The following is a 24,967-nucleotide window of genomic DNA, read 5'->3' as shown; positions in this document are numbered from 1 at the left end:
TACTCCATCTACCTAGTAACCCTAGAGGGTGTGTATTACAATGGTCCCTATTGTACATGTGAGGAAACTGAGGCATAGAATAGTTATATAACTTAATTTGCCAAGGTCACAAACTTCCTCTTTAATCCTTGCTCTTACCACCATGTTATTTTGCCTCTTTCCTCTTTGATTACCTCTGATTGACATCCTAAATTTTTGTCACTGGTTATCTGTCATGTAATAAGAACCTGCTGTGTGCCAAATACTGAAGTCTTCTGTTATTAGCCCTTTACTTTTTTTATTTTAGTTGAATGCTTCCTGGCACCATTATGAAGACACGGGGAGTCAGGGCTTAGTGTTGTAAAACTGACGTGGCCCATGTACCAGCAGCATCAGCATCACCTGGGGATCTTGTTAAAGTTTGGGGGGCTGCTGTTTCTCACACTGTCAGCATGAGTGAAACTAAAAATTACTTGTCTACCTACCGCTTGTTAGTCATTTGATGGCTGCAGGCCCCTGTCCTTTCTGTGTGCCTCAGTTGCTTTATGTGTCAATAGTAGGGATCCTACCACCGCAGAGTTGTTGAGCAAAGTGAAATGTTTATCATTTTGCTTTCCGGAAGTCTTCCTTTGCATAAAATATATGAAGATTAAGCGGGAACTTTATCTCCTCTATATATGTCTCTTACTGTTCACATTTTGGCTGTTATACCAACCACCTAAAAAAAGTCACCCCTCCTCAGAGGCAAGCCACGTTAGATTGGCTCCTTACCCTGCTCGTTGTGGGGTGTCCATCAGTCACTCAGTTTATCTCATTGCACTAGGTCAGAGGGCAGGGGCATGACCTGTGTTCTTGTTACAGTCCCAGTGTTAGTTAGCTTGTGGTATGTGGCAAATAGCAAATGTTCAGCAATATTGTGTGGCTAAAAGTTTGCAGCTTTTTTTACCACTACGCCTGTGTATATGACGTTGCTCTCATCGGTTCCATCTCTCTCCCTCTCCCTCCCTCCCTCCCTCCCTCTCTCTCTCTCTCTCTCTCTTTCCCTTCTCATCAAATAAAGATGGTCCTTCTAGTGATCGTTCCAATAGCCTTGTCTCATTCAGTTTTTAGTCTAAAGTTAAGCTTCTGCTTTATCTTTGATCTCATTGTTCTGTTCCACTTTAGTTGCCAAAGGTAACAATCACCATGTTCCAAATCCGCTTATCTTTTGGAACTTCTTTTTGGTTCTTTCCCACCCTGTTAACTTGCTCTTCATTGACTTCTACAGAAGGTCCCTAAAATGTCAACCTTACCCAAGATTTGGCCCATAGTCCTCTTCTTTCAATCTTAGACCTGGGTGACCTCATCTACCCATTACTGTAACCTCCAAACAGTTGCTAATGACTTAAAAATAATGCCAGCTCAGCCTACCTCTCCTTTGAATTCTGGGCCACTGTTTCCAACTGCTTAACATTCACATTCCATCCGAATGCACTTTAGTACCTTACACTGTGCAAGTCTGGAGCTGAACTCATCCGTTAATTAATTGATTAATGATCCAATCATTCAAATATTTATGGCCTACTATGTACTGTGCCTATACTAGGCGCCCTTACAGTAGTAGATGCAAAGGTTTGATAGGACATTCCCAGCAGATGGTACAGCTTTTGCAAAGTCATGGAGTTCTAAAAGGATATAATGTATTGTGGGAGGTGAGAAATTCAGTGCATTAGAGCATCTAACCAGCACTTCTCAAAGTTTTGATGTGCGCCTGAGTCTTTCTTATAAGAAAATATGGGGTGAGGCCTGAGATTTTGCCTTTTAACCAGTGACCACACTGTGGGTGGGTGAAGATCTAAGGCTGTGCCAGGAGCTTAGTAGATGAAGATGATGGACAGCTGTCAAGTGCTGCCACCCTCCTTGGTGGTACAAAGAAACTTGTGAAGGCACTAAAAAAGTGAGATTATACACTGAGATTATTCTCTTGAATGATGAACCTGGAGGCAGTTCTGGAGGCAGATAGAACCAATAGATCTGATACAGGAAGCTATCTGGGATGATCTACACATAAGCAGTCCCTGTTAAAAAAAACAAAAACACAAGAGTTGTGTTGGGCTTCCTCTGGTGTGAAAAGTTTTAAGGGAAATGCAGTGAAACCTGATACCTGGTTGGTTGCAAGACAAAGTTGGAGCGAAGCAGTAAGATTTCTGGCTTTGGGAGAATGGTGAAGTCACTAACCAACAGAGGGTAAAGAAAAAAGGAGCAAGTTTTAGGGGAAATGACCAATGAGCTTAAGTTGAGACAGGTGATATTTGAGGAGCCCGAAGGGAATGGAGGTAAAAAATACCTATTAGGAAGATTGAAACAAAGGACTGGATCTCAGGAAAGACAAAGTTTGGTGATAGAGAATTGAGAATCACCACTGATAGGTGGCATCTGTGTAAGGTTAACCAGGAAAAGCTGGTAGGACTAGGAGAGATGGTGAAATGTGACACTGGAGAGCATCAACATCTAATAAGTAAACAGAGGGTGAATAATGAGGAGTGATGGGGGGGCATGTAGGAGAACTATGGGATGAGGGTATCCCAGAAACTGATGTAGAAATGAGGCCAGTGGGTCTTACCATTGGGAGATTATTGGCGACATTCAGGAAGTTCTTGATTCCATAAGGAGGACAGTTTTCTGTAGGGGATAGAGTACAGCTGGATTTTCATATATTAAGGAGTGGGCATCAGGTAAGTAAAGAATGAAAAACACGCTTAGCGTTTGCAGTTGTCTTGACAGTGAAACATTGCACAAATGACCTTCATTCCAAGGGACAGTAGCAGAAGCTAAGCAGCTAAGGACTCCCTTACCTTCCAGCCACCCAGACTTAGAACCTTGTTCCTTATTTTCCTTTGTGCACCATTTCCTCCTTGTACCTTAAATATTGGGGTTCCTCAGTTTATGGCTTCAGTTCGTGTTTATGTCTTGACAGCTTCCAATCTATTTCTAGTCTGTCTCCCAAGCTTTTTCCCCTCATTTGAAACCACCCACTTGACATCCCTGCTTCGACTTTCTGCAGGTGCCTCCAATTGAACCTGTCTACATAACGACTGTTCCCTCTCCCGTTAAGTGGCTTTTTCAGCTAGCAAAATACCCAGGCAGAAATCTGGGTACCTTACTGACTCTTCCTGTTTTCTCATCTGCTTACATCCAGTCACTTTCTAAGTCACTTGTATCCCTCCAGCCACTACTCGTAGTCCAGGTTATCACCTCTTAAGATGGTTGAAATAGCTTCGTTGGCCTTTGATTAAGTGAATTTTTCCCTACTCCAAGCACATTACATTACTGGAGTGTGTTCTAATGTTTGTCAGGTGGGCCTTTATTGTACTTGTTTTTCCTGACCAGACTGTACATTTCATGATGTCAAGGATTGTCTGTTGATTCCATATTTTGTTCCCAGTGTATGCACAGCCCATGCTAATTAAATGGGAAAATGTTCTAGACAGGAATTGATGTTTGTTGGCTTGTGGAAAAAGACCTGGAAGGAAAGAGCATTTGAAGATGGAGAGTATGTTCCTCACAGAAGAGGTGAGCAGGGGTGGGCTCCGTACCCTGCACAGGCAAGCTGTGTGTGTCCGTTTTGCCCTGCGCTCGGTAATGGAGTGAATTTGTGTTAACACCGTCTCATTGTAATCTCCTGTTGCAGCCTGTTCTCCCAATCATGTTGTTTCTACCTTTCCTCTGTTTTGTACAAATCATTATCAGGTGTAATTAAATAAAGGCAAGAATTGATAGTGGGAATTTTTGGTTCATTTATTTGGTGGCCAGCAAGAAATGGATAAAGTAAGTAGCCCATGGGGTGCCTGGATGGCTTAGCCAGTTGAGTAATTGACTTCAGCTCAGGTCATGATCTTGCCATTCATGAGTTTGAACCCCACATCAGGCTTGCTGCTGTCACCCTGTCAGTGCAGACCCCACTTCGGATTCTCTCTCCCACTCTCTTTCTGCCCCTCCCCCACTTGCACGCACACACTCAAAAAATAAATAAAACATTAAAAAAATACATTTGTAAAATGATAAAGTAACCCAGAACATAATTAAAAATTATGTAATTAAAAAGAACTTATGGCTTTATCCTGCTGTTTTTCATCTATCTTATGTATTTTTAAGAAAACAAATCTAATATTCTAGAATAATTGTTACATTGGTGTTGGAATTAGACTGGTTTCTATTAGGAGTGTGGTGCGAAATATAAGTAAAAAGCAACAACCTTTTCTAGTGGTGGTTCCCTACTCATTTTCTACTCCACATTTGGGGGGGGGGGTTGCAGAAATGACAAACAGTGGAATGTGAAGGGGTTGGAAAACATCACCCTGGCATGGTGAAGTGAGCTGTTGGGGGAGCTGGTTTGGAGTTCATGGTTTGGTGATCTCTTTGGGGGTCTATTATTGGTATTGCTTTGTAAGTTGTTCAGTCTGTTGAATCCATTACGGTCTCTGAAAAAATGCAAAGAAAGCTGAAAATGTTTCTACATTCACTGGTGAAATGGTGACTTAAAGAGACAATTTCTCTTTTGTGCTTTTACACAGGCCTTTTCTGTCACCTTTCTTCCCTCACCTCATTGACTCACTCTTCCTGGTTTCTAATAAAGAGCCAATTAGAGTTTAAGCATTAAAGGCCTTAACTTGACTCAGCATTATTTGCAATTTTAATTAGCAGTGTGCTGTAGAAGAAAAGACTGTGGTCTGCCTTGTTGACAAAGAGAAGGTAGGATAAGGGAGGGAGATAATAGTCTATTTTAGGGTAAGTATGAGATCAAGGCATGGTCTAGTTTGTCCTTTGATAGTTGGTGAGAAAAAGGATTAACAGTCAAATTAACCATTGTTAATTGGTTAACTGAGACAATGCAAATTTCCTGTGAAACTATGAAATCACTTTCATTCTTTCAGAGGTATTTTATAAGTTGGAATGTGAATGGCTTTGATTTAATTTACTTCTAAGACACAAAAATTTGTTTAGATTTTAAGAAGAAACAGTAACTAATTGTAATCACGACTTCACCATTTTATAGTGTAAATGTATGTTTTGTGTGAGTTTTACAGGTTTCTCCAAAGGAAGGGTAGTTTGGCTGCACAGATCACATGCTCTCAAGGAATCTCAAGAAACATTCAGATACAGTGAATCAAATGTGTTCAGCCACATCTTTGTTAAATCCTTAGAGTGACTGTAGCTGACCCTCTCAGGCTCACTTGGATTCCCCAGGGAAGAGAGCTTTGAACTCTTGACTACCAGATGAGTCCCATGGGGGTTTTCCTTAATGGCCCAGACAAAAACTCTTGAGTATTTTGTGCCCTGGGTAGTTTGTACAGTAAGAATTGAGAAGAGTCTTTAACCTACTTGATGGCACAATGTGAAATCTGATACTTTTAGAACCTACTGGTAACTCTGGGCTGGAAAAGTGATTGTACCTTTTTTTCCCCCTGCTAAATATACACGTGTATTTTATTTCAAAAAACACATTATAGAAATCTTAAATTTATATTTTACAATAAAAGATACCAATATATGCATTGTTTGTATAACTTCATGGACTGGAATTTGAATCAGTGCTATGTTGCGGTCACTATAGACCATCACACTGAACCACGATGCATAGTTATGATGTACCATATATTTTGAGTTTAGTTATTTTGAGAGAGATTGAGAGTATGCGCTCGAGCTGAGGGTGGGGGTTGGTAGAGAAGAGGGAGAGAGAATCTCAAGTAGGCTCCGGGTGTTGTCAGCGAGGAGCCCCAACGCTGGGCTCAAATTCTCGTACTGTGAGACATAACTGAGCTGAAATCAAGAGTCAGATGCTCACCGACTGAGCCACCCAGGTACCTTATTTTTTAAGACAATTTCACACCCATCTCATTTGGGTCTTCTCTTCTGACATCCTTGGGGTAGGAAGAACAGTTTGTATTACTCTAATTTATAGGAATTAAGTCCAATAAATTGTCACATTGGTCTAAACAGTGCTGTCCAGTAGAAATATAATGCAAGACACATATGTAATTTAAAGTTTTCTGGTAGCCATATTTAAAAGTAAAAAGAAAAAGTGAAATTCATTTGAATATATATTTTGTTCCTTTTTCTGGCTTGCCTTAAGCATATCTATGGATGTCACAGGGGTGGTGGGATTTAGATGGAATTGGAGCTCTCGGGCTCCTGAGCCCTACCAGGTTGTACCTTGTAGAAATATTTGAGTCCAGAGTTGTGAGACAATACAGTTCTTCGGAAAATATATATTTTGTTTAACTCAGTATATACAAAATAGTTCCATATGATCAAATTAAACATTAATAAGATTAAAATTTTTTTTTCTCACTCATTCTCTGAAATCTGGTTAGTATTTGACCTACACACGTCTCAGTTTGCACCAGCCATGTCTGAAGTGCTCAGTAGCCAAATGTGGCTAGCAGCTATCCTGGTGGTCAGCGCACGTCTAGAATTTGAAGTTTTAGTTCCAGTCACCTTCTAACATAACTAGTCTCGGAACATCCTGCTAACTGAACAAACATGGGTGTAGTGTTCTTATGAGATAATTATGTTATTATTTGTATCCATAGTATTCTTATTGGTAACATGCTAGCTAACTTTCTTTAAATTATGAGAACAGTAGTTACCCATGCACAAAACTATATTAGCTGCCCTTATTTGATTGCTATATGCATTTACATCTTAGGTATGAGGCAGAAAAAACAAATACATGCACCAAAATCACATTTTTAACTTGCCTGTGAGGGCAATAAATGCATTTATGGAAAGGTGGAAAATAAGGACAGAATGGCCCCTGATGATGGTTGCTAGGGAAATTTGAATTCACTTTGGGATATTAGAAAGGAATTAATGCCAGTATTGAGGCAATCAAGTTAGACATGCTTACAACGGAGATGATTTTCTTATTGTAATGAACCCTTTTTTTCTTACCTTCAGGATTTTCCATAAGGAGATAATATTATTTGCTCGTTTTGCTGTTATATCTATTTCTTTGCTTTCTTACTTACTGTGAGCTCATCTTTTTAACACATTTCACCTGAGGGGTGTGTGTGTGTGTGTGTGTGTGTGTGTGTGTGTGTGTGTTGCCAAGTACTCACTTTTCCTGTTTCATGTTAATTAAAGGAAGGGAAGAGAGCCTGAGGTTTTTATGAGCAAGGAGGCAAAGGCAGATTTTTAACAACAGAGCATATTCTGTGAAGGCGATGAAAGTATTCACCATGGCAATGGATCTACTTTACCCATAAGGCAAAATATGCCGTTTGCGTTTGTTTTGCCAGAGAATTCTAAAATTAGAAAACATGGGGAAGGTAACATAATTTTACAAAAGGCTTAGACTTAATTCTGATTGCAATTGAGATTTGAATTTCTTGAGAGGAGTATTTGTGTGTGTGGAGAGGGTGGGGGGAGAGAGGGTGGAGAAGGGTTGGGTCACAATCCAAGACAGAAAATCTGTCTTGCGTGTTTACTTTCTTAATTTCCCCTGGCTTTCCTTTATAATTTACGTTTTCCCTGGCCCTGGTTTATAATGTATATCGAATATTTCTTATTCAGAACTTCAATTCTTATGGAAGACATTTTGGGGTAAATAGATTATAATGTGTACATGTGGGTGAGGTTTTGTGCCAGATGCTTCAGAAGATGTGAAGAAGACACCATTCTGATACTGTAGGAAAGCTTCAGTTCAGAGAAGCGAGTCAGGCACTTACTCCCCAGCTCTGATTCTCAGCAGAGGAGGATGGGGATCAGAGTAGAAATGTTACGTGATATAAAAATGTATGGTTTTCTGGTTATTCTCTTTGGGCCCCACTGGCTTCTCCACACTACTTTCCCCTCCTTCGACCTTGTGTCTTAGCCCTTCAACCTTGAGACTCCTGCCCTCTCCTTATACCAAACTTCTGGTTGCTTCTTCACAATGACTGAGAAATGCCTTACCTCATACTCCTGTCCTGCCCCCATCACAGCATTATGTTGCATTTTTACAGTTCATTCTTCCACCATTCTTACATAGCAGTTCCTTGACCTCTCAAATACAGTGATTTTCTCTCTAGTTTACTTAGGTAACCCTCTCTTTATACTTTTTCTTCTGAAATCTTGAACTCTGTGGTCATTGGCACCTAGAGCTTTCCTGAAATTCTGTCATACCTTCTTGCTATCAGTGAGATCTTCAGGCCTTTAACCACCCTCTACCCCACTTCTGGTTACTTTAAAACAAGAATTTCTTTAATAATCCAGGGTCCCCTGGTCAGACCTCAGTTCTCATCTCTGATATGGATTGATCTTCCAGGCCAGTTTCTTTGGTCCTGCTTGTGGACTGTGATGCTCAGCTGTGTACATTGGAGAGACTTTATTGTCCACTTTGGCTAGACTTTTTTTTTTTTTCTTTAATATATAAAGTCCATTTATAAAGCAGTGGGACGTGATTTTTTTAACAAAAACAAAATAAAAGTAACTTTTGTCTCTAACTCATTCAGCTCTTTTAAAATGTCTTTAAAAGTAAACCTTTTAGGGTTGTCTGTCTCAGTTGGTAGAACATGCAACTGTTAATCTTGGGGTCATGAGTTTGAGCCTCATGTTGGGTAGAGTTTACCTAAATTTTAAAAATTAAAGAAGAAAAGTAAACCTTTTATCTCAAGTATGCCATTTATGCATAGAGAAGCACAAAGTTTAGAGCATTATTTACAGGTGTACAGGTGAGAGCATTATCACAAAACAGAAACATCCGTGTAATTCTTACCCTGAGTAGGAAATAGAATATAACCCTCATTTCTCATTTCGCAACAACTCTTCCCTGACCACACATCATACTCCGCTACTTTCTTTCTACCCTTGAGAGCCAAGTTCCTCAAAACAGTATCATTTCTGTCTACTGACATATCTCAAGTCCCCGGCCTTTTCCAGTCACTTCTTCACTCTCTTCTGATTTCTAACAGTGTAGGTTAGTATTAACACTTTATAGAAATGGAATTATACAATATATGTTTTGTGGGGGTTTTTTTGGTGTAACTTTCACTTATGTTTGTAAGATCATTCATTTTTTGTAGCTGTAGATTGTTTGCATTGCTACATGGTATTCTATTGTGCGGCGATATCACAATTGACTTACCCATTTTACTGTGGCTGGACATTTTTTTCCAATTTTTTGCTGTTGTGAAAAATGTTGCTGTGACTTTCTCATTCATATGTTTCAGTGCACATTTGCACACATTTCTCTACCTGTGAATGTTGTTTCTGGGGTCCCATAGATAATACCTGTGTTTAGCTTTAGTTGAAACGGCTGCACAGTTTTCCAGAGTTAATCGTGCAGGTTGACACTCCCACCAATAGAGTGTGTGAGTTTCCATTGTTCCATGTCCCCATCAAAGCCTTTTATCATTTTGGCTCTTCTGGGGGGTGCATATTGCTACATCCCCTTTTTTTTATTATTACTATTTTATGTTTATTTATTTTTGAGACAGAGAGAGACAGAGCATGAGCAGGGGAGGGGCAGAGAGAGAGGGAGACACAGAATCCGAAGCAGACTCCAGGCTCTGAGCTGTCAGCACAGAGCCTGACGCCAGGCTCGAACTTGTCAACTGCGAGATTAGGATCTGGGCTGAAGTCACACGCTCAACCGACTGAGCCACCCAGGCGCCCTAGTGCCACATCATTTTTAGAAAACATTTTAATTACGGAAATTTTCAAATCCATAAAACTAGAGAAAAGGGTATGGTAAGGTCAGTATGTAGATCTTTGCTCAGCTTCATCGACTATGAGCTTGTATCATTTGGACTTGTGGTACCATTCTGCAGTCTCTCACTTCTTTCCCCATTCCTTTCACAGGTATTTCAGAACTTGAACCTGCCTTCCAAAACCCTCTGCCCACATTTTTTTCTGCCTCTTTTATTCTAAGTAAATGCTGTTTGCCTCCTTTGTCACAGAGGAAATAGAGGCTATCAGGTACAAATTCCCTTAATTTCTTGTACCTTAGTGAATAAGCTTATCCGTAATTGTACTGTCCTCTTAACTCCTTCCCTCCATTCTTATTTAAAGGTTGTCTTATTTCTTATTTTCTAGGCATCATTCTTTCTGGGGTCTTGATCCTTCAGTTTCTGAGGGTTCTGCTCTGTGTATTTTTAAACCTCTTTCATTCTATTTGCTCTTTCCTTTTGACTTATATAAACATGCTCTACATTTCCCATTTCACAACAACTCTTCATTGACCACACATCATACTCTGCCACTTTCCTCCTACCCTTGAGAGCCAGTTCCTTAAAACAGTAGGCTTCTACTTCTGTGTCTAGTCACACATCTCAACCTTTGTAGTTAGCTGTATTCCATTGCAACTCCCCAAAGCCATCACTAAATCAGATTTGGCCTAGGTCACCAGTGGTGTTCTTTTTGTCAAACCTAGTGGATACATTTCAGTGTCATTTATTTACAAAACAGATTTTAAGTTCGTCCTGTATGGAAGGCATAGCTAAGTGTGAGTGATAAAAGATTAAAAAGTACCTTCCCTGGGGCGCCTGGGTGGCTCAGTCGGTTAAGTGTCCGACCTCGGCTCAGGTCATGATCTCACGGTCCGTGAGTTCAAGCCCCGCGTCGGGCTCTGTGCTGACAGCTCAAAAATAAATAAACGTTAAAAAAAATTTTTTAAAGTACCTTCCCAACACTACAGGAGTTTATGTCCTAGAAGTGACATAGTGTTATAGGATGACAGTGAATTGTCATATTAGATGTTGTTTATTGAAAGATGATACCATGTTGCGCTAGAACTGTTCTAAAAGCTTTACATACATTCTTTTATTTAATTCCTACAATGAAGTAGGCATTATTATTAGTGATTGTCATTTTATTTTTGAAAAAATTTTTAATGTTTATTTTTTGGGAGAGAGAGAGACAGGAGTATGATGAGCAGGGGAGGGGCAGAGAGAGAGGGAGACACAGAATCCAAAGCAGGCTCCTGGCTCTGAGCTGTCAGCACAGAGCCTGATGCGGGCCTCAAAGTCACCAACCATGAGATCATGGCCTGAGCCCAAGTTGGATACTTAACTGACTGAGTCACCCAGGCGCCCGTATTGATTCCCATTGTAAGGGAGAAACACACGGACTTAAAAAGGCTAGAAACTTACCAAGCATTTAGTAAGCTCAACATGAATTTGAACCCAAATCTTATTTTGGAGCCAATGCTATTAATGGACAGAACTGTTTCCATAATTCAGTATGCAAATGTTTCAGAAATGTCTGCACATTTAAGTGAGCTCAGAACTACTTCTTACTTACTACCTTTGAGTTGCAGAAGAAGGGGAGGAGATGGATGTCAGGGGAAGACTTCTTGTTGGTTGATTGATTATCTAAAATTAGGACATATTTATTTTTTTTTTTTAATTTTTTTTTTTTTAACGTTTATTTATTTTTGAGACAGAGAGAGATAGAGCATGAACGGGGGAGGGGCAGAGAGAGAAGGAGACGCAGAATCGGAAGCAGGCTCCAGGCTCTGAGCCATCAGCCCAGAGCCTGATGCGGGGCTCGAACTCACGGACTGTGAGATCATGACCTGGCTGAAGTCGGACGCTTAACCGACTGAGCCACCCAGGTGCCCCTAAAATTAGGACATATTTAGATCTGAAGTAGACATTTTGGTTCAGTACCCTTAATTTATGTTTGAGCCCTAAAGAAGCAACAACATGTTCAAAATGATAATGGGTTTCTTGTTATTGTTACTGTTTTGTGACAAATGACAACAGATTCCTAGTCTGGTATTTATTTCCTTGTTAAAAAAAGGTTCACCCAGGGGTGCCTGGCTGGCTCAGTTGGTAGAGCATGAAACTCTTGATCTCAGGGTTTTGAGTTCAAGCCCCACGTTGGATGTAGAGATAAGTTTAAAATCTTTTGTCTTAAACAATTTTTAAAGTTTATTTGTTTTCAGAGAGAGAATGGAGCCAGGCACACATGTGTGCGTGAGAGCAGTTGAAGGGGCAGAGAGAGGGAAAGAGAATCCCAAGCAGGTTCTGTGCTGTCAGTGCTGAGCCAGACATGGGGCTCTATCCCACGAACTGTGACATTATGACCTGAACTGAAATCAAGAGCCAGCCGCTTAACAAACTGAGTCACTTGGAAGTTTTGTATAGCAGAGGAAAGTGTGAACTTCAAACTCTCCTCCACCATAGTGATTGGAGTGGGGTCTAAAACCTACTCTTGTATTTCATACTGATTTTTAAAACAAGATGTCTGTGTTCAAGGATGTTTACTGGTGGCCTTCAACTCAACAGGATAAGTGTGGGAACATCTTGCTCCCCGTAGTAGCCCAGATACCTCTCAGTGTCTTGATTTCTTCACTGTAAAATGGGGATAATAGTAGTACCTCCTTCAAAGAGAATTTAAAGAGTTAATATGTATACACCTTTTTTAAAAAATATGTATACACTTTTGAAAAGTGCCTGACACATAATCTCAGTCACTGTTAGTTATTGTTTATTGTTAAGATAAACATCTCTGTTTATTTCCTGGGTACTTTTTATTTCTCCTTGCGAGTGGGGAGCTGAAAATTTATATTTAAAAAACTGCATAGAAAAGCATGTAAGTATACTCAGTGTCATTTTTCATTCTTAATTAACTTATCTGACCGTCAGTATTCTTAGCTCTAAGTACATATTAACATACTGTACTGGGTAGCCCATATAGGAATTAAACAGTTAAAACCGGTAGACAGCTAAGAGCATAATTTCTACCTTCCTGTAAGTGTTTTCTTCTCTCCTCCGGCAATATTGAAAGGCCTAGTTGGAGCAGTTAACTGATATTAACATATTTTAAATGTCTTTTTTTTTTTTTTCCCCTAGACACACTCACTATGTAGGTGACTTTTAAAAATTGCTAATTCTGAGGTGCCTGGGTGGTTCAGTAAGTTAAGCATCTGACTCTTGATTTCAGCTCAGGTCATGATCTCACGGTTCAGTTTGTGAGTTCAAGCCCCATGTTGGGCTCTGCACTGACAACAGCACAGAGCCTGCTTGAGATTCTCTCTCTCCCTCTCTCTGCCCCTCTGCTGCTCATGCGTTCTCTCTCTCTCTCTCCCTCCCTCCCTCCCTCCCTCTCCTCCTCTCAAAATAAGTAAATAAACTTAAAAAAAAAATTGCTAATCCCCAATCAACTTCCTCGTGAGAAGGAAAGTTGCCATAGGTTGAAGGTAGGATCAAGGAAATGATTTAAGAGTACAGCAGTTGCATTAAAAAAAAAAACATTTTATTTATTTATTTTAAAATTTTTTTCAGTAAACTAGTACCCCCAATATGAGGCTCAAACTCATGAGCCTGAGATCAAGAGTCACATGCTCTGCTGATTGAGCCAGCCAGGTGTTCTAGGAGTTGCATTTTTGCACAGTTTGGAATATCCCAGTGAGTTGGTTGCTAACACAGGCATCTGTAGTATTTGTCATCAGACACACACAACAGAGTTATACTTGTCCTGATCAACATGTCCCTTAAACATACCAGTTCCTGATTTACCCAGTTTATTTCTTAACGTTAAAATAGTAACCCTTGGGGCACCTGGGTGACTCAGTCGGTTAAGCATCTCTTGATTTTGGCTCAGGTCATGATCTCACGGTTTGTGGGTTTGGACCCCATATCCAAATCCACGCTTGTCAGAATCTATTTCTTGGGATTCTTTTTCTCTCCTTCACTTTCTGCATGCACCCTCCCTCCCCCCTGCTTGCGTGTACACACATATGAATGCGTGTGGTCTCTCTCAAAAATAAATAAATACATTTAAAAAAAATAGTAACCGTTAGGACATTTTTTGACATTTCTCATAAAAGTCAATATCAGGTGAATTACTTAAGACAATTGATGTTAAGGTCATCGTAATGTACCTCTTCCCATGAACTCAAAGAAATCTGCAAGACTTTTGGAATGTAAATTTAAATTCTCCCCCCCCCAGTTTTCCCCTTTTTCGTTAAGATTTTTGGAATGACTGGGGTGCCTGGGTGGCTCAGTCGGTTAAGCGTCCGACTTCAGCTCAGGTCAGGATCTCACAGTCCGTGAGTTCGAGCCCCGCGTCGGGCTCTGGGCTGATGGCTCAGAGCCTGGAGCCTGCTTCCGATTCTGTGTCTCCCTCTCTCTCTGCCCCTCCCCCGTTTATGCTCTGTCTCTCTCTGTCTCAAAAATAAATAAACATTAAAAAAAATTAAAAAAAAAAAAAAATTTTTGGAATGACTCTAGATATTTTGAAAGGCATCAATATTTAGTGTTTTTTCTTTTTGCCTCATGTTGTTCTAAAGATGGTTGAAAAATAAGACTCTTCTTTAGCTGCAGTTGTGATTTTAGAATATTTACAAATAAAAGTTTTTCTCAATGTCTGATTTCTCTCATGTTAACATATACTATATGTAAAGTTGCATATGTGTTAATTTCTTATCAGGTTTACTAACATTTCTTGTAATGTTAGTATTAAAGAAAGCATCCGGGGGCACCTGGGTGGCTCAGTCAGTAAAGTATCAGACTTCGGCTCAGGTCATGATCTCATGGTTCATGAGTTCAAGCCCCACATCAGGCTCTGTGCTGACGGGTCAGAGCCTGGAGCTTGCTTCGGATTCTGTGTCTTCCTCTCTCTCTGCCCCTCCCCTGCTCATGCTCTGCCTCTGTCTCTCAAAAATAAATAGACATTGAAAAAAAAATTTAAAAAAAAATCAGCCTTTGCTCCCATCAGAACATGACCAGGTTTGTTCAGCCTTTTTGCAGCTGTATCTTCTGTGTAGGGGTCATTCTGTTCCTTTGCTTTCCTGGATACATGGTTTCCCATGGTCCCCCTTCCCATGCTTTTCCCATAAAGACTGATGGTCTTGTCTCCCATTAGTCACCTTTCCTCTTTCAAGCAGCTCCTTCACCTTCCCTCTGATCTGACCTTCGCTCTCTACTTGAAGTTCAGCAGTTTTGCCCAATGCCAAGTCTGGGGGGTTATTTTTTATTATTAATTTTTTAATTTTTTTATAGTTTATGTATTTTGAGAGAGAACGAGAGAGAGAAGGTGCAAACAAGATCTGAGGACTGAGATCACGACCTGAGCTGAAATCAAGAGTCAGATCTTAACCAACTGAGTGACCCAGGTGCCCCAAGTCTGGGGGTTTATTAAATTAGTCTTGGGACATACCCTCCAGAGATGAAGCCCCGAGACACTGTCAACTGAGTGAAAATATGTGTTTAAGGATGGGGCCGTATAAACAGTGTCAACAATAGAGGAACACATTGTGTAATGTAGAGGATGGGGCAGTTCCCACTGTGAGGAACAGAGAGGAGGGAACAAGTAAGAGGTACTTTGATAAGTGGCTAGAGATGCTCTGAGTGGGAGAAGGTGGAGCAGGGAGAAAGTGGGCAGCATGTACAAACACAGTGCTCCACAAATATGGCCTTTCTTATCTTTCTGTCCTCAGTGCTTCCACTGATTTCCTTGATTTCCTATGTATAATTAGCCCCAGACACTTTGACAGTTATAGTTCCATCTTTAATAGAGGAAGGTCTTAACTGATTTCCACCTTTTAGTCATATTACAACTTAAGTTTTCTCCACTATTTTGAAATAGACCATCTTTTATTTCTGGTAGATCCATTCTGTTTTCCTTCTCGTGTGAAGGTGCTTGTGTTTGTGGGTCGTTTTGTATTTTTTCTTTTCTTCTTTCTTGCTTTGGTCTTTAAAATCAAATGTAGGGTGCCTGGGTGGCTCAGTCGGTTAAGCAAACCGACTCTTGGTTTCCACTCAGGTTGTAATTTCGTGGTTTGTGAATTCGAGCCCTGTGTTGGGCTCTGCAGCTGGCACTGTGGAGCCTGCTCGGGATTCTCCCCACGCTCCCCCTTCTGCCCCTCCCCTGCTCATGCTATCTCTGTCTCTCTCAAAATAAATAAACTTAAAAAAAAAAATAAACTGTGAAATGTTCACTAGGGGTACAGGGTAGGAAGCACACAGTAAAGCAACTTCAATAAAGCAGGAAAAGTGCTTATGATGGAGGACTTATCAGTTGCTCAAGATGTACATAGAGGACATCTAATTCAATCCATGTTTGGGCACAAGGAATGCTTCCTAGAAGTGCCTGGACTCAGACATGATCTTTAAAATCCCGGTCCATATGCCATCACTGGTCAGACTTCACGTTTAATATATTGTTGATATACATAAAGACATGAAAAATATGTTTGAAGCTGTTCTCTTTGTTTCCCAAGTGATAGAAAAACAGAAAGCCTTCCTTCATTCAGCAAATTTGTTAAAAGCTAGCTTGTGGTTTTCTGACCTAATACAGTTAAATTTGTGTCTTTTCTTTAATAGCTTTTGTGTTCTCCATTTTTAAGACTTTATCCACTCAACATTATTGAAAATCCCTATGTTTACTTCTTTCTCTCTTTTTTAAAAAATCAACCATAAGGTTTCAGTGAGTGCTTTTCATTTGCCTATGATTTTAAGATTGTGATAAGGAAAAGATCGCTGAAGACCATCCAGGTTAATGTGTAGCTTAAATTTGAAGAAGTCAGTTAAAGAAATGAAAGCAGAAGGGAAGCAAAAATGAGATAAAAACAGAGAGGGAGACAAACCATAAAAGACTCTTAAATGCAGAGAACAGACTGAGAGTTCCTGGAGGGGTGTTGGGTGGGGGGGATGAGCTAAATGGGCAAGGGGCATAAAGGAGGGCACTTGTTGGGTTGAGCACTGGGTGCTATGTAAGTGTTCTATTCCTGTAATCATTATTATACTGTATGTTAACTAACTTGGATTTAAATTTAAAAAAGAAAGAAAGAAATCAAAGTAGGTCATCAGTTCAAAATGTTGCTAGAGGAATGGAGTCCATTATCTCCAGTTCTTCTCCATTCTTAGGGTAGCAACAATTCTAATGTTTGGTAGGAGATGACCACATCAAGGCTAGAAAAATACTTGGGTGAGCTGGTGTCATTTTGATGCTGCAGTAGAAGGCAGACTGGGCAGAAGAGAAGCTCTGAAGATTCAAATGATTTGAAGTCTGGAGGTTAAAAAAAAAAGCAAGCAGAAAACCAAGAGATGTTATTTTAGTCACTGCCAAAAATGGGTTGTGATTCAGTTTGTTTACTTATATAATCCAGTGCTGAGCACTTATTCACTGGATTCAGCGAATACTTGTGGTTGATAATGTTCTTCTATGCATTTAATCACACTGAATATAAGTTTGAATAACATCATAAGGTTTGTTACTTGATTTAGTTTTCAGACCATGTTTGAACCTGCAAGTAGTTTGTAAGTTAAATTATCGCTCAATTTGCTGCATAAATAGAATTGGGCAGCACATATTAGGAAAGAATCCCCGGAGACACGGCATGGGACCAAGCGTCTGCCTTTTGTCTTGTATTAATTTGTGACTGTTGCATACTTCAACACTTCAAAAACTATGCCTCTGTGCAAAGAGAACCCTTCAATGTTGCTAGGAAACCCAATAACTGTTTTGTACAATCTTGAGATTTTAATTCATTTCTAGTGCAACACATTGAAGAGCAGTTGAATGCTTTAAGCATTTTTTTGGAAAAAGAAATACTGAAAGCCATTTAAAGAGCTGTTTAAAAAAGTTTTTTAGCAGCATACACATTAAGAGAATGTCAGTGTAAAGCAGAAATGGGCAATCACCCTTCTTAAAATCTCAGTTTTGAAACAATAACTGCTGTTAAGAGTTTGGTATATATCTTTCCCGATCATTTTAATACATATGTAACTGTTTCCTGAGGTAGTCTTTTAAGATAAAAATAATTTTTATGTGTCAAACAAGAGAATGAAAGATACTGTCATGAAAAACTAAGTTGCATTTTATTCCAATGACTGTGCAATAGAAGTATAGAGTATGGTTAGGAGGACTTGAACATTATACACATTTAGATGTTTGATGTCATTGAACTTTGTTACTTTTTTTTTTTTAAGTTTACTTTTGAGAGAGAGCTTGTGTGAGTGTGGGAGGGACAGAGGGAGAGAGTAACTCTTTTTTTTTTTTATTTTTATAAAATAAAAACTCTAAAAGCACTGAATAACCTGAAAGTTTAATAATTAATAGCAAAACTTCACTCTTATATATTGTTCCTTCCATATTTTTGGGCTATGTCTTGATTCATTTTGGAATGGAATTTTCATTCTGGAGTACACTTAGCTTGTTCGTATCTTAATACATAAAGTATTAATATCCAGACAAATTAAGTGCAGGTAACAAATTATAGTAGCTATGGAAAGAAGATCTTCAAGTAACAGGAACAACTTATGGGGGATTTAGTACTCTTTTTCAACCTTTATAAAATTGATCAAATTTATAATCCGTTCTTTTTCTACTAGCGTGCAAGGAACTACAACAGAAGATAGGGGTATCCACAATTTCTTTTAACTGTTTTGGAGCCTAATGATTTAAATTGGGACATGAGTTTTTAGAATTCACTTAATACAACGTATTATGAGAAGAAGATAAGCTCATCGACATCTAGAGCATATGACAAAAACCGTGGAGGCTATCTAAATCAACTTTGCAAGAAAGCTTATAAAGGAAAAAAACCCTTGCATAGTATGTGCTAAGTGCCAATTGGATAATAAAGAGAGCAGAAAGTGAAGTACTGTGAATATGCATATAAAGACAAAGAAAAATCAGTGTAGGTTGAAGGTAGGAGAATGAATGTCTTAGTGAATGAGGTAGGAATGGAACTGAGTTTATTAGAAAAGGTAAACTGTGTATATTCAGAGGACTGAATATTAATTCAAGAGAAGCACTTGAGATTATACATGCAAAAATCAAATAATTTTAAATAGAATGTGGGCACGAAATGGAGATTGAAATAGTAATGGGTCTTTTTTAGGATATTGAATAAAATAGTCCATTTGGGTTGAATCAGTGAGTTGGATGGTATATCATCAGTGTTTGCTGTGTAACAAACCAACCCAAACTCTAAAGGCTTAAAACAAAAACTGTGTGCGAGTTCACGATCCTGGGGGTTGTCATTTTAGGCTGTGCTGAGATAGGGAGTTCTAGGCTCACTCATAGGGCTGCAGACAACTGGTCTAGGTTGGGGCTGGGTTTTCTGGGTGTCTGCATGTTGAGTGGTTGCAGCTGTTGGTTGAAACCTCAGTTCTCTCCTGTGTGGTTTGGTCACTTAGTGGCAGGGGTCTGAGGGCAAGAGTGGGAGCAACAGGATCTTTTGAGACTTTGCCTTGGAACTCACACAGCAGCACTCTTTTGGTCAGAGTTAGGCCAGCCTCTGATTTAAGGGAGGGTAGAGTACATGTCCAGTTTTAATATGCTTTTTGAGGAGTGCACTTAAATGTGATTAAAAGCTTAGGATGATGCTCGAATATAAATGGCTTGTGTGTTATCTTGCTTTTCTTTCATTCTCAATCTATTGCTTTAACTTTATTAGCATTTTATTATAAGTGACAGTAGATATGCATTAACCTTCTTTGAGGGATAATGGAAAGGACTTTGGGATGGCTAATAATTTAATTCTATATTTTGGCTTGGTCTGTTGGAATTTATTATTTGAAAAACAACATCAAAATCATCATTATGGAGAATTAGGACTCACATTTACTTACTTTTTTTTTTTTTTTTTTAAAGTAGGCTCCTTGCCCAGCATGGAGCCCAGTGCTGGGCTTGAACTCATGACCCTGAGATCAAGACCTGAGCTGAGATCAAGAGTTGGATGCTTAAATGACTGAACTACCCAGCCACCCCTATTCTTAATTTTGCTCTAAAATGTTAATATGTTGGTCACAGCAGGGGAAAGAAAGGAGAGAGAGGCAGGTCTCATGTACCATAATCTTAGTGCTTAGGACCTCTTCCAGATCATCACTGAGCCCTGAAAGTCAGTGTTAGGTTATGGAGAGGACCAAATGTTATGACCATATGAAACTCTGGTTCTGTATACGTTGATACTTGAAGTTTATATGCAAGAAAATGTTGGGTTATCAAAAGGAAAACAGATGTGACAAACTAGTGCTGTGCAAACTTTTATAGTGTAAGTAGTTTAAAAAAATAAGTTCTGTGTGATAGTTTATTTACATACTAAATTTGCATTTCATATCATATTGTTGGCTTTTTCAGACTTTGATCTTCTAAGACCTACCTAGTGAACAAACCTATTTTTATATGTGAGTTGATATGAACAAAATTGCTTTCCTCTTGACAAACAAAATGTGAATTTATTAAACTCAGTGTTTTTTTTCTCTGATATTTATCAAGAAACTACCATTTTGCTTGTAGTTTACTTTTAACTTTTTTTTTTTTTTTTTTGGCATGTAAGTGGTACGAGTTTTGCAGCAAAGAGGAGACTTTTTGTTCTGTTCTTACAAAGATTCGGTGGGTTTAGGGGGTGCCTGGGTGGCTCAGTCGGTTAAGTGTCTGTCTTCAGCTCAGGTCATGATCTCAAGTTTCCTGAGTTCGAGCTCTGCATCAGGCTCCCACAGAACCTGCTTCAGATCCTCTGTCCCCATCTCTCTCTGCCTCTCCCCTGCTTCTGCACCTCTCTCTCTCAAAAATAAATAAACATTAAAAAAAAAAAATCAGTGGGTTTAAGCCATTTCTTTTTAACAAACTCAGAAGAGTTTTGGAATTTTTGTTTGGGGTTTAGGACATCTTATTTTGGTTTTTACATACTTTTCAAATATTGCCATTAATGGTTATTAATTCTCTGTGACCTAAGTGGAAGTTTCATAGAATACAAATTCCAGAATAAGTTATGGAATTTTAAGATGTCTTTTTAACAGTAATAAGTATGACAGACATTTTTCAGAAGAGAAATAGGAAGAGAGAAACAGTAAGAAAAGTCTTCCAGATAATATTAAGGCCAAATATTTGGTAAATTAAAAAATACATAATTTTTTTTAAGTTTATTTATTTTGAGAGACAGAGAGTGGGGGAAGGGCAGAGAGAGAGAGGGAGAGAATCCCAGGCAGACTGTCAGTACGGAGCCCAACATGGGTCTTGATCTCACAAACCGTGAGATCATGACCTGAGCTGAAACCAAGAGTCGGATGCTTAACCAACTGAGCCAAATAAATAAATATTTATTTATTTATTTTGTGTAAGCTCTGTGCCCATTGTGGGGCTTGAACTCATAACCAGAGATTAAGAGCGCACGTTCTACTGACTGAGCCAGCCAGGCACCCCTAATTTAATAAAAATTTAGAATTGAAGAAGCCTTGGTGGAAAACATGTCAGAATTCATCAGCATGTGCCCCAGCAGCAAGAGTTCCCAGTGTGTCTGTGGCACTGTGACAAGTTTGAATTAGTGTAGCCTGAGCTGGTATGATATCATTGACCTTTTAGAGACTGTAGTTAAGTTTACTTTTAAAACATCTACTTGGATATAGAATACCCTCTACCAATAGAAACTTGTATTGCACGTAATGTTGGGAGATTCACAGTGCCCTTAAAGGAAATTGTATCAGATGAGATGTTATTAATATTGGCATTCCATTTCTACAAGGCACAAGCTAAAAACTGGAGACCACTGTGTTTGGACCTCCTCACTCTGGTCCCAAATCACAGCCTGTTCTCTTGAACAGCTGGGGTATGCTGAGCGTGCTACCAGCCTAACAGCAGATGCTTAGTCCATGTGCATGTTTCTTTCTCCAGATTTCACCAGAAGTTTAAGTATCACTACTCCTGATCAGATGATTGAAAAGGCCAAAGGGGAAACTGCTTATTTGCCCTGCAAATTTACCCTTAGTCCAGAAGACCAGGGACCACTGGACATCGAGTGGCTGTTATCACCGGCTGATAATCAGAAGGTGGATCAAGTGGTAAGTTTGCTAAGTGCTTGCTCACCCACCAGAAGTCTAGAACTTGTCTTAAGTGTCCATCACTATGCCGATCACATGGACGGGGGTGGGGATAGGGGGAGCTATGAGGAAAGCCCAGACTTCTCTCTTGTGATATGGGGGAGGAAAGCAGTCACTCTGGCAGAAAGTGAGGACATGTGTAATGGAGTGAAATGGATAACAAGTGGCCTAAGCTTTCTTAGAGAAAGCTTTAAGGCAGAAGAGGAACTTAGGAATGTTCTGAAATCTGGAGTTCGAAGTGTGAGCCACAGCATGGTGGGAGGAGGAGCGTATGGAGCAGGCATGATGCATGGCAGGAATATGCATAATGTGCCAGGGGACCACGAGGAAACTAGACTTTGTGAAGAATTGGACGGAATTCAGTTTTTTGTTTTTGTTCTTTTTAGAATTCAGTGTTGTTATTGTTGTTTTAATGTTTATTTTTTTGAGAGAGAGAGACAGAGCACAAGCAAGGGAGGGGCAGAGAGAGGGAGGCACAGAATATGAAGCAGGCTCCAGGCTCTGAGCTATCAGCACAGAGCCCGACGTGCGGCTTGAACTCACAGACTGTGAGATCATGACCTGAGCCAAAGGCAGACCCTCAACTGACTGAGCCGCCAGGCACCCCTGGAATTCAGTTTTTAACACAAGGATTCTCTTACCTGTGTAAGGGTCACCGTGTGTAACAATGTAATGTAGGTACATATTATGACAGAGTCTGTTTTCTGTATTCTTCAAGTTAAATATCCTGTGTAATGACTTTCTTAGAAAACAAAGCCTTCATACCAGAACAATTTATAAAATATCTAATTTTACATTAAAAAAATTAAATAGCAAAATATTGTTATAGAAGTTTTTCTTTAAAAAAAATTTTTTTTAAAGTTTATTTTTGAGAGGGAGAAAGAGGAGACAAAGCGCAAGCGGGGGAGAGGCAGAGAGAGAGGGAGACACAGAATCTGAAGCAGGCACCAGGCTCTGAGCTGTGAGCACAGAGCTGGACGTGGGGCTCCAACTCATGGACTGCAAGATCCTGAGCCGAAGTCGGATACTTAATTAACTGAGCCACCCAGGCTCCCCTATAGAAGTTTTTTCTGATTATAAAGTATTAAGAGCCTAATGTAGAAAACCTAGAAATCCAGAAGTGGCACAAAGGAGGGAAATTGCCCAATAATCTAATTTCCAAATACATATATCACACTTTGCCTTTTAATGGTACCAAAATATTTCACCCAACTTAGGATGTTGACTATTAGCTTTGTCTGACACATTTAATTTTATTTATTCTCTTAATTTTGTTTAAAGATTTTATTATTTTTTAAACGTAATCTCTACCCCCAGCATGGGATTTAAACTCACAACCCCAAGATCAAGAGTTGTACACTCTACTGGGCAAGCCAGCCAGGCTCCCACTGACACATTTAATTCTTAAAAATAACATTTTATTAGACCAGGGAGAGAAAAATAAATGTAAATATATAGAGGAATATAGTAACATACATTTGGAAGAGAAAATTTATTTTTATTTATGGTCCATCTAAAAGAAGGGGTTATTAAGCCATTTAACGACTGTATCAGTGCAGTGAAATACTTACTGTTTTTGGCAATTTCACGCAGGTTTCCCATGATGTATTTCTGAAGGAAAAAAATGAACGTCTTTCCCAGGTTGTGAATGACTAGGGCCACCCCCTCCAAGCACATACTTCTGCCCTGATTCTGCTACCGCAACTTCCTTCTATCTCCCTAAGCAAAATAGAGCCTAACTCATTTTGTCTGCTCAGCCCAGAAATCCTGCACCTCCCTGTCTTGCTCTGCTGTCCCTTGTCTCTCCTTCCATGTCAGTGCCAGCACCCCGAACACAGGCTTCTTTCTACCTGAGGTTCTGTGTACTCCTCACACCCTAGCCAGTGCAGATGCCATCTCCTCTTAGAGCCCATGACCGCTCCCCCAGTTCACGTGAATGAATGGAAAGCACGGGTCTTCAGTGCTTCTGGCTTAGGACTCCGGTGTTAAGCTGTCTGACAAGGTATATCTAGAGACCAGGAAGCACAGTATTTTGTGAAAGGAGGACCCAAAGTCTTCTGTGCTGAGTGGGAGGCACAGCTTTGTCACCTACAGACTTTTGAGACAAGTATGAGACTAGAGACTGGGTTTAAGTGTCTATTTCTGGGTTTAGAAACCTGGCCTCTAACCTAAAACGCAGTAAAATCAAACCAAAAGATAGGTAAAAGGGACAGGAAAAGATTGATGCAAAAGAGGATGCTGATAGAGAATTTCAGTTACATTATATGTTAGCTGAGCCTTATTTACTTCAGTTAAATTAGTAGTCACTATGGTGGGGGACTGGACTGGAGAAGTTACCATCCTTGTTTCTTGTATGATTTTAGTCTGCAAACAGTTACCATGTCCTGTGCACTTACTGTGTGCTGGGCAGTGTTGTATATACTTCAATTACATATACTTATTTAAGCCTTAAAACAACACCCTAAATGAGAATCATTATACATGTGAAGAAGAGGAAATGGATGTCCAGAAATTTGAAGGAACATGCCCAGGGGCACACAGCTAGCAACAGAGCTGTTGGGGTTTGAACTCAGGTCTCTCTCACTCCCCTCTTGCGCTTTATTCTCCTTTGCACTATCCTGTACTGCCTCCCACATTTCATAAGCCTCTGTCCTCATGTGTGAAATAGGAACAAATACACATACCTCTCAGGATTGTGATAAGAATTCACTGAAAGACTATATGCATAAGGATTTTGTAAGCTTAAAATGACACAAAAAAGTTAATAAAGTCAGTACCAAGTCAAATGGATCTGATTTTCATCTTAGCCGTGTGACTTTGCAAAAATTGATCTCTAAGAGCCACTGCTTTCCTCAGCTTCAAGGTTAAATGTGGACAGTGGCACCACCCTGGCGGAGTTGTGAAGAGGAATCAAAATTGCCTGGCAAATGTTAGTTTTTCATTTCATAACTACCACTTGTAATATTGTTTTCATGGGAAAATACTAAGAGAGTTTACAAAATAACTAACGGTGAGGACACCTTGTCAGATGCTCCTTAAAGGCCTATTAAGGTGCGTTTGTAACAAAATACGAGGGATTGAGTGGAGTAGATTGAATAAGGGAGTCAGTTAAATGCAGAGGAAGATAGGACAGCCTCATGAGTTCACAGTGTTGCTATTGACAAGTCAGTGTGAAAAGTAGATGCAGCAAAGAC

The 24,967-nt window shown here is 39.6% G+C and overlaps 1 protein-coding gene across 5 annotated transcripts in view; it reads left to right on the top strand.

Annotated features, from left to right (window-relative positions):
• Window positions 1-24,967, top strand: part of CXADR (CXADR Ig-like cell adhesion molecule) — a 57,100-nt gene that overhangs the window by 2,558 nt on the left and 29,575 nt on the right. For 2 of the 5 annotated variants that reach the window (XM_045501598.1, XM_045501597.1), the window contains 2 exons: window positions 3,404-3,531; window positions 21,568-21,734. In XM_045501598.1, the coding sequence (XP_045357554.1) occupies window positions 3,429-3,531; window positions 21,568-21,734 (270 nt within the window). In that variant the 5' untranslated portion in view covers window positions 3,404-3,428. Of the gene's footprint in view, window positions 1-3,403; window positions 3,532-9,801; window positions 9,919-21,567; window positions 21,735-24,967 lie in introns of those variants that run through there. The other 3 variants (XM_045501599.1, XM_045501601.1, XM_045501600.1) reach the window with 2 other exon arrangements.

This window comes from Leopardus geoffroyi, chromosome C2 (assembly GCF_018350155.1).
Source record: "Leopardus geoffroyi isolate Oge1 chromosome C2, O.geoffroyi_Oge1_pat1.0, whole genome shotgun sequence".
Lineage (NCBI taxonomy): Eukaryota > Metazoa > Chordata > Mammalia > Carnivora > Felidae > Leopardus > Leopardus geoffroyi.
The sequence above is the reverse complement of the archived record's forward strand: the minus strand, read 5'-3'. Positions and strand labels throughout refer to the sequence as shown.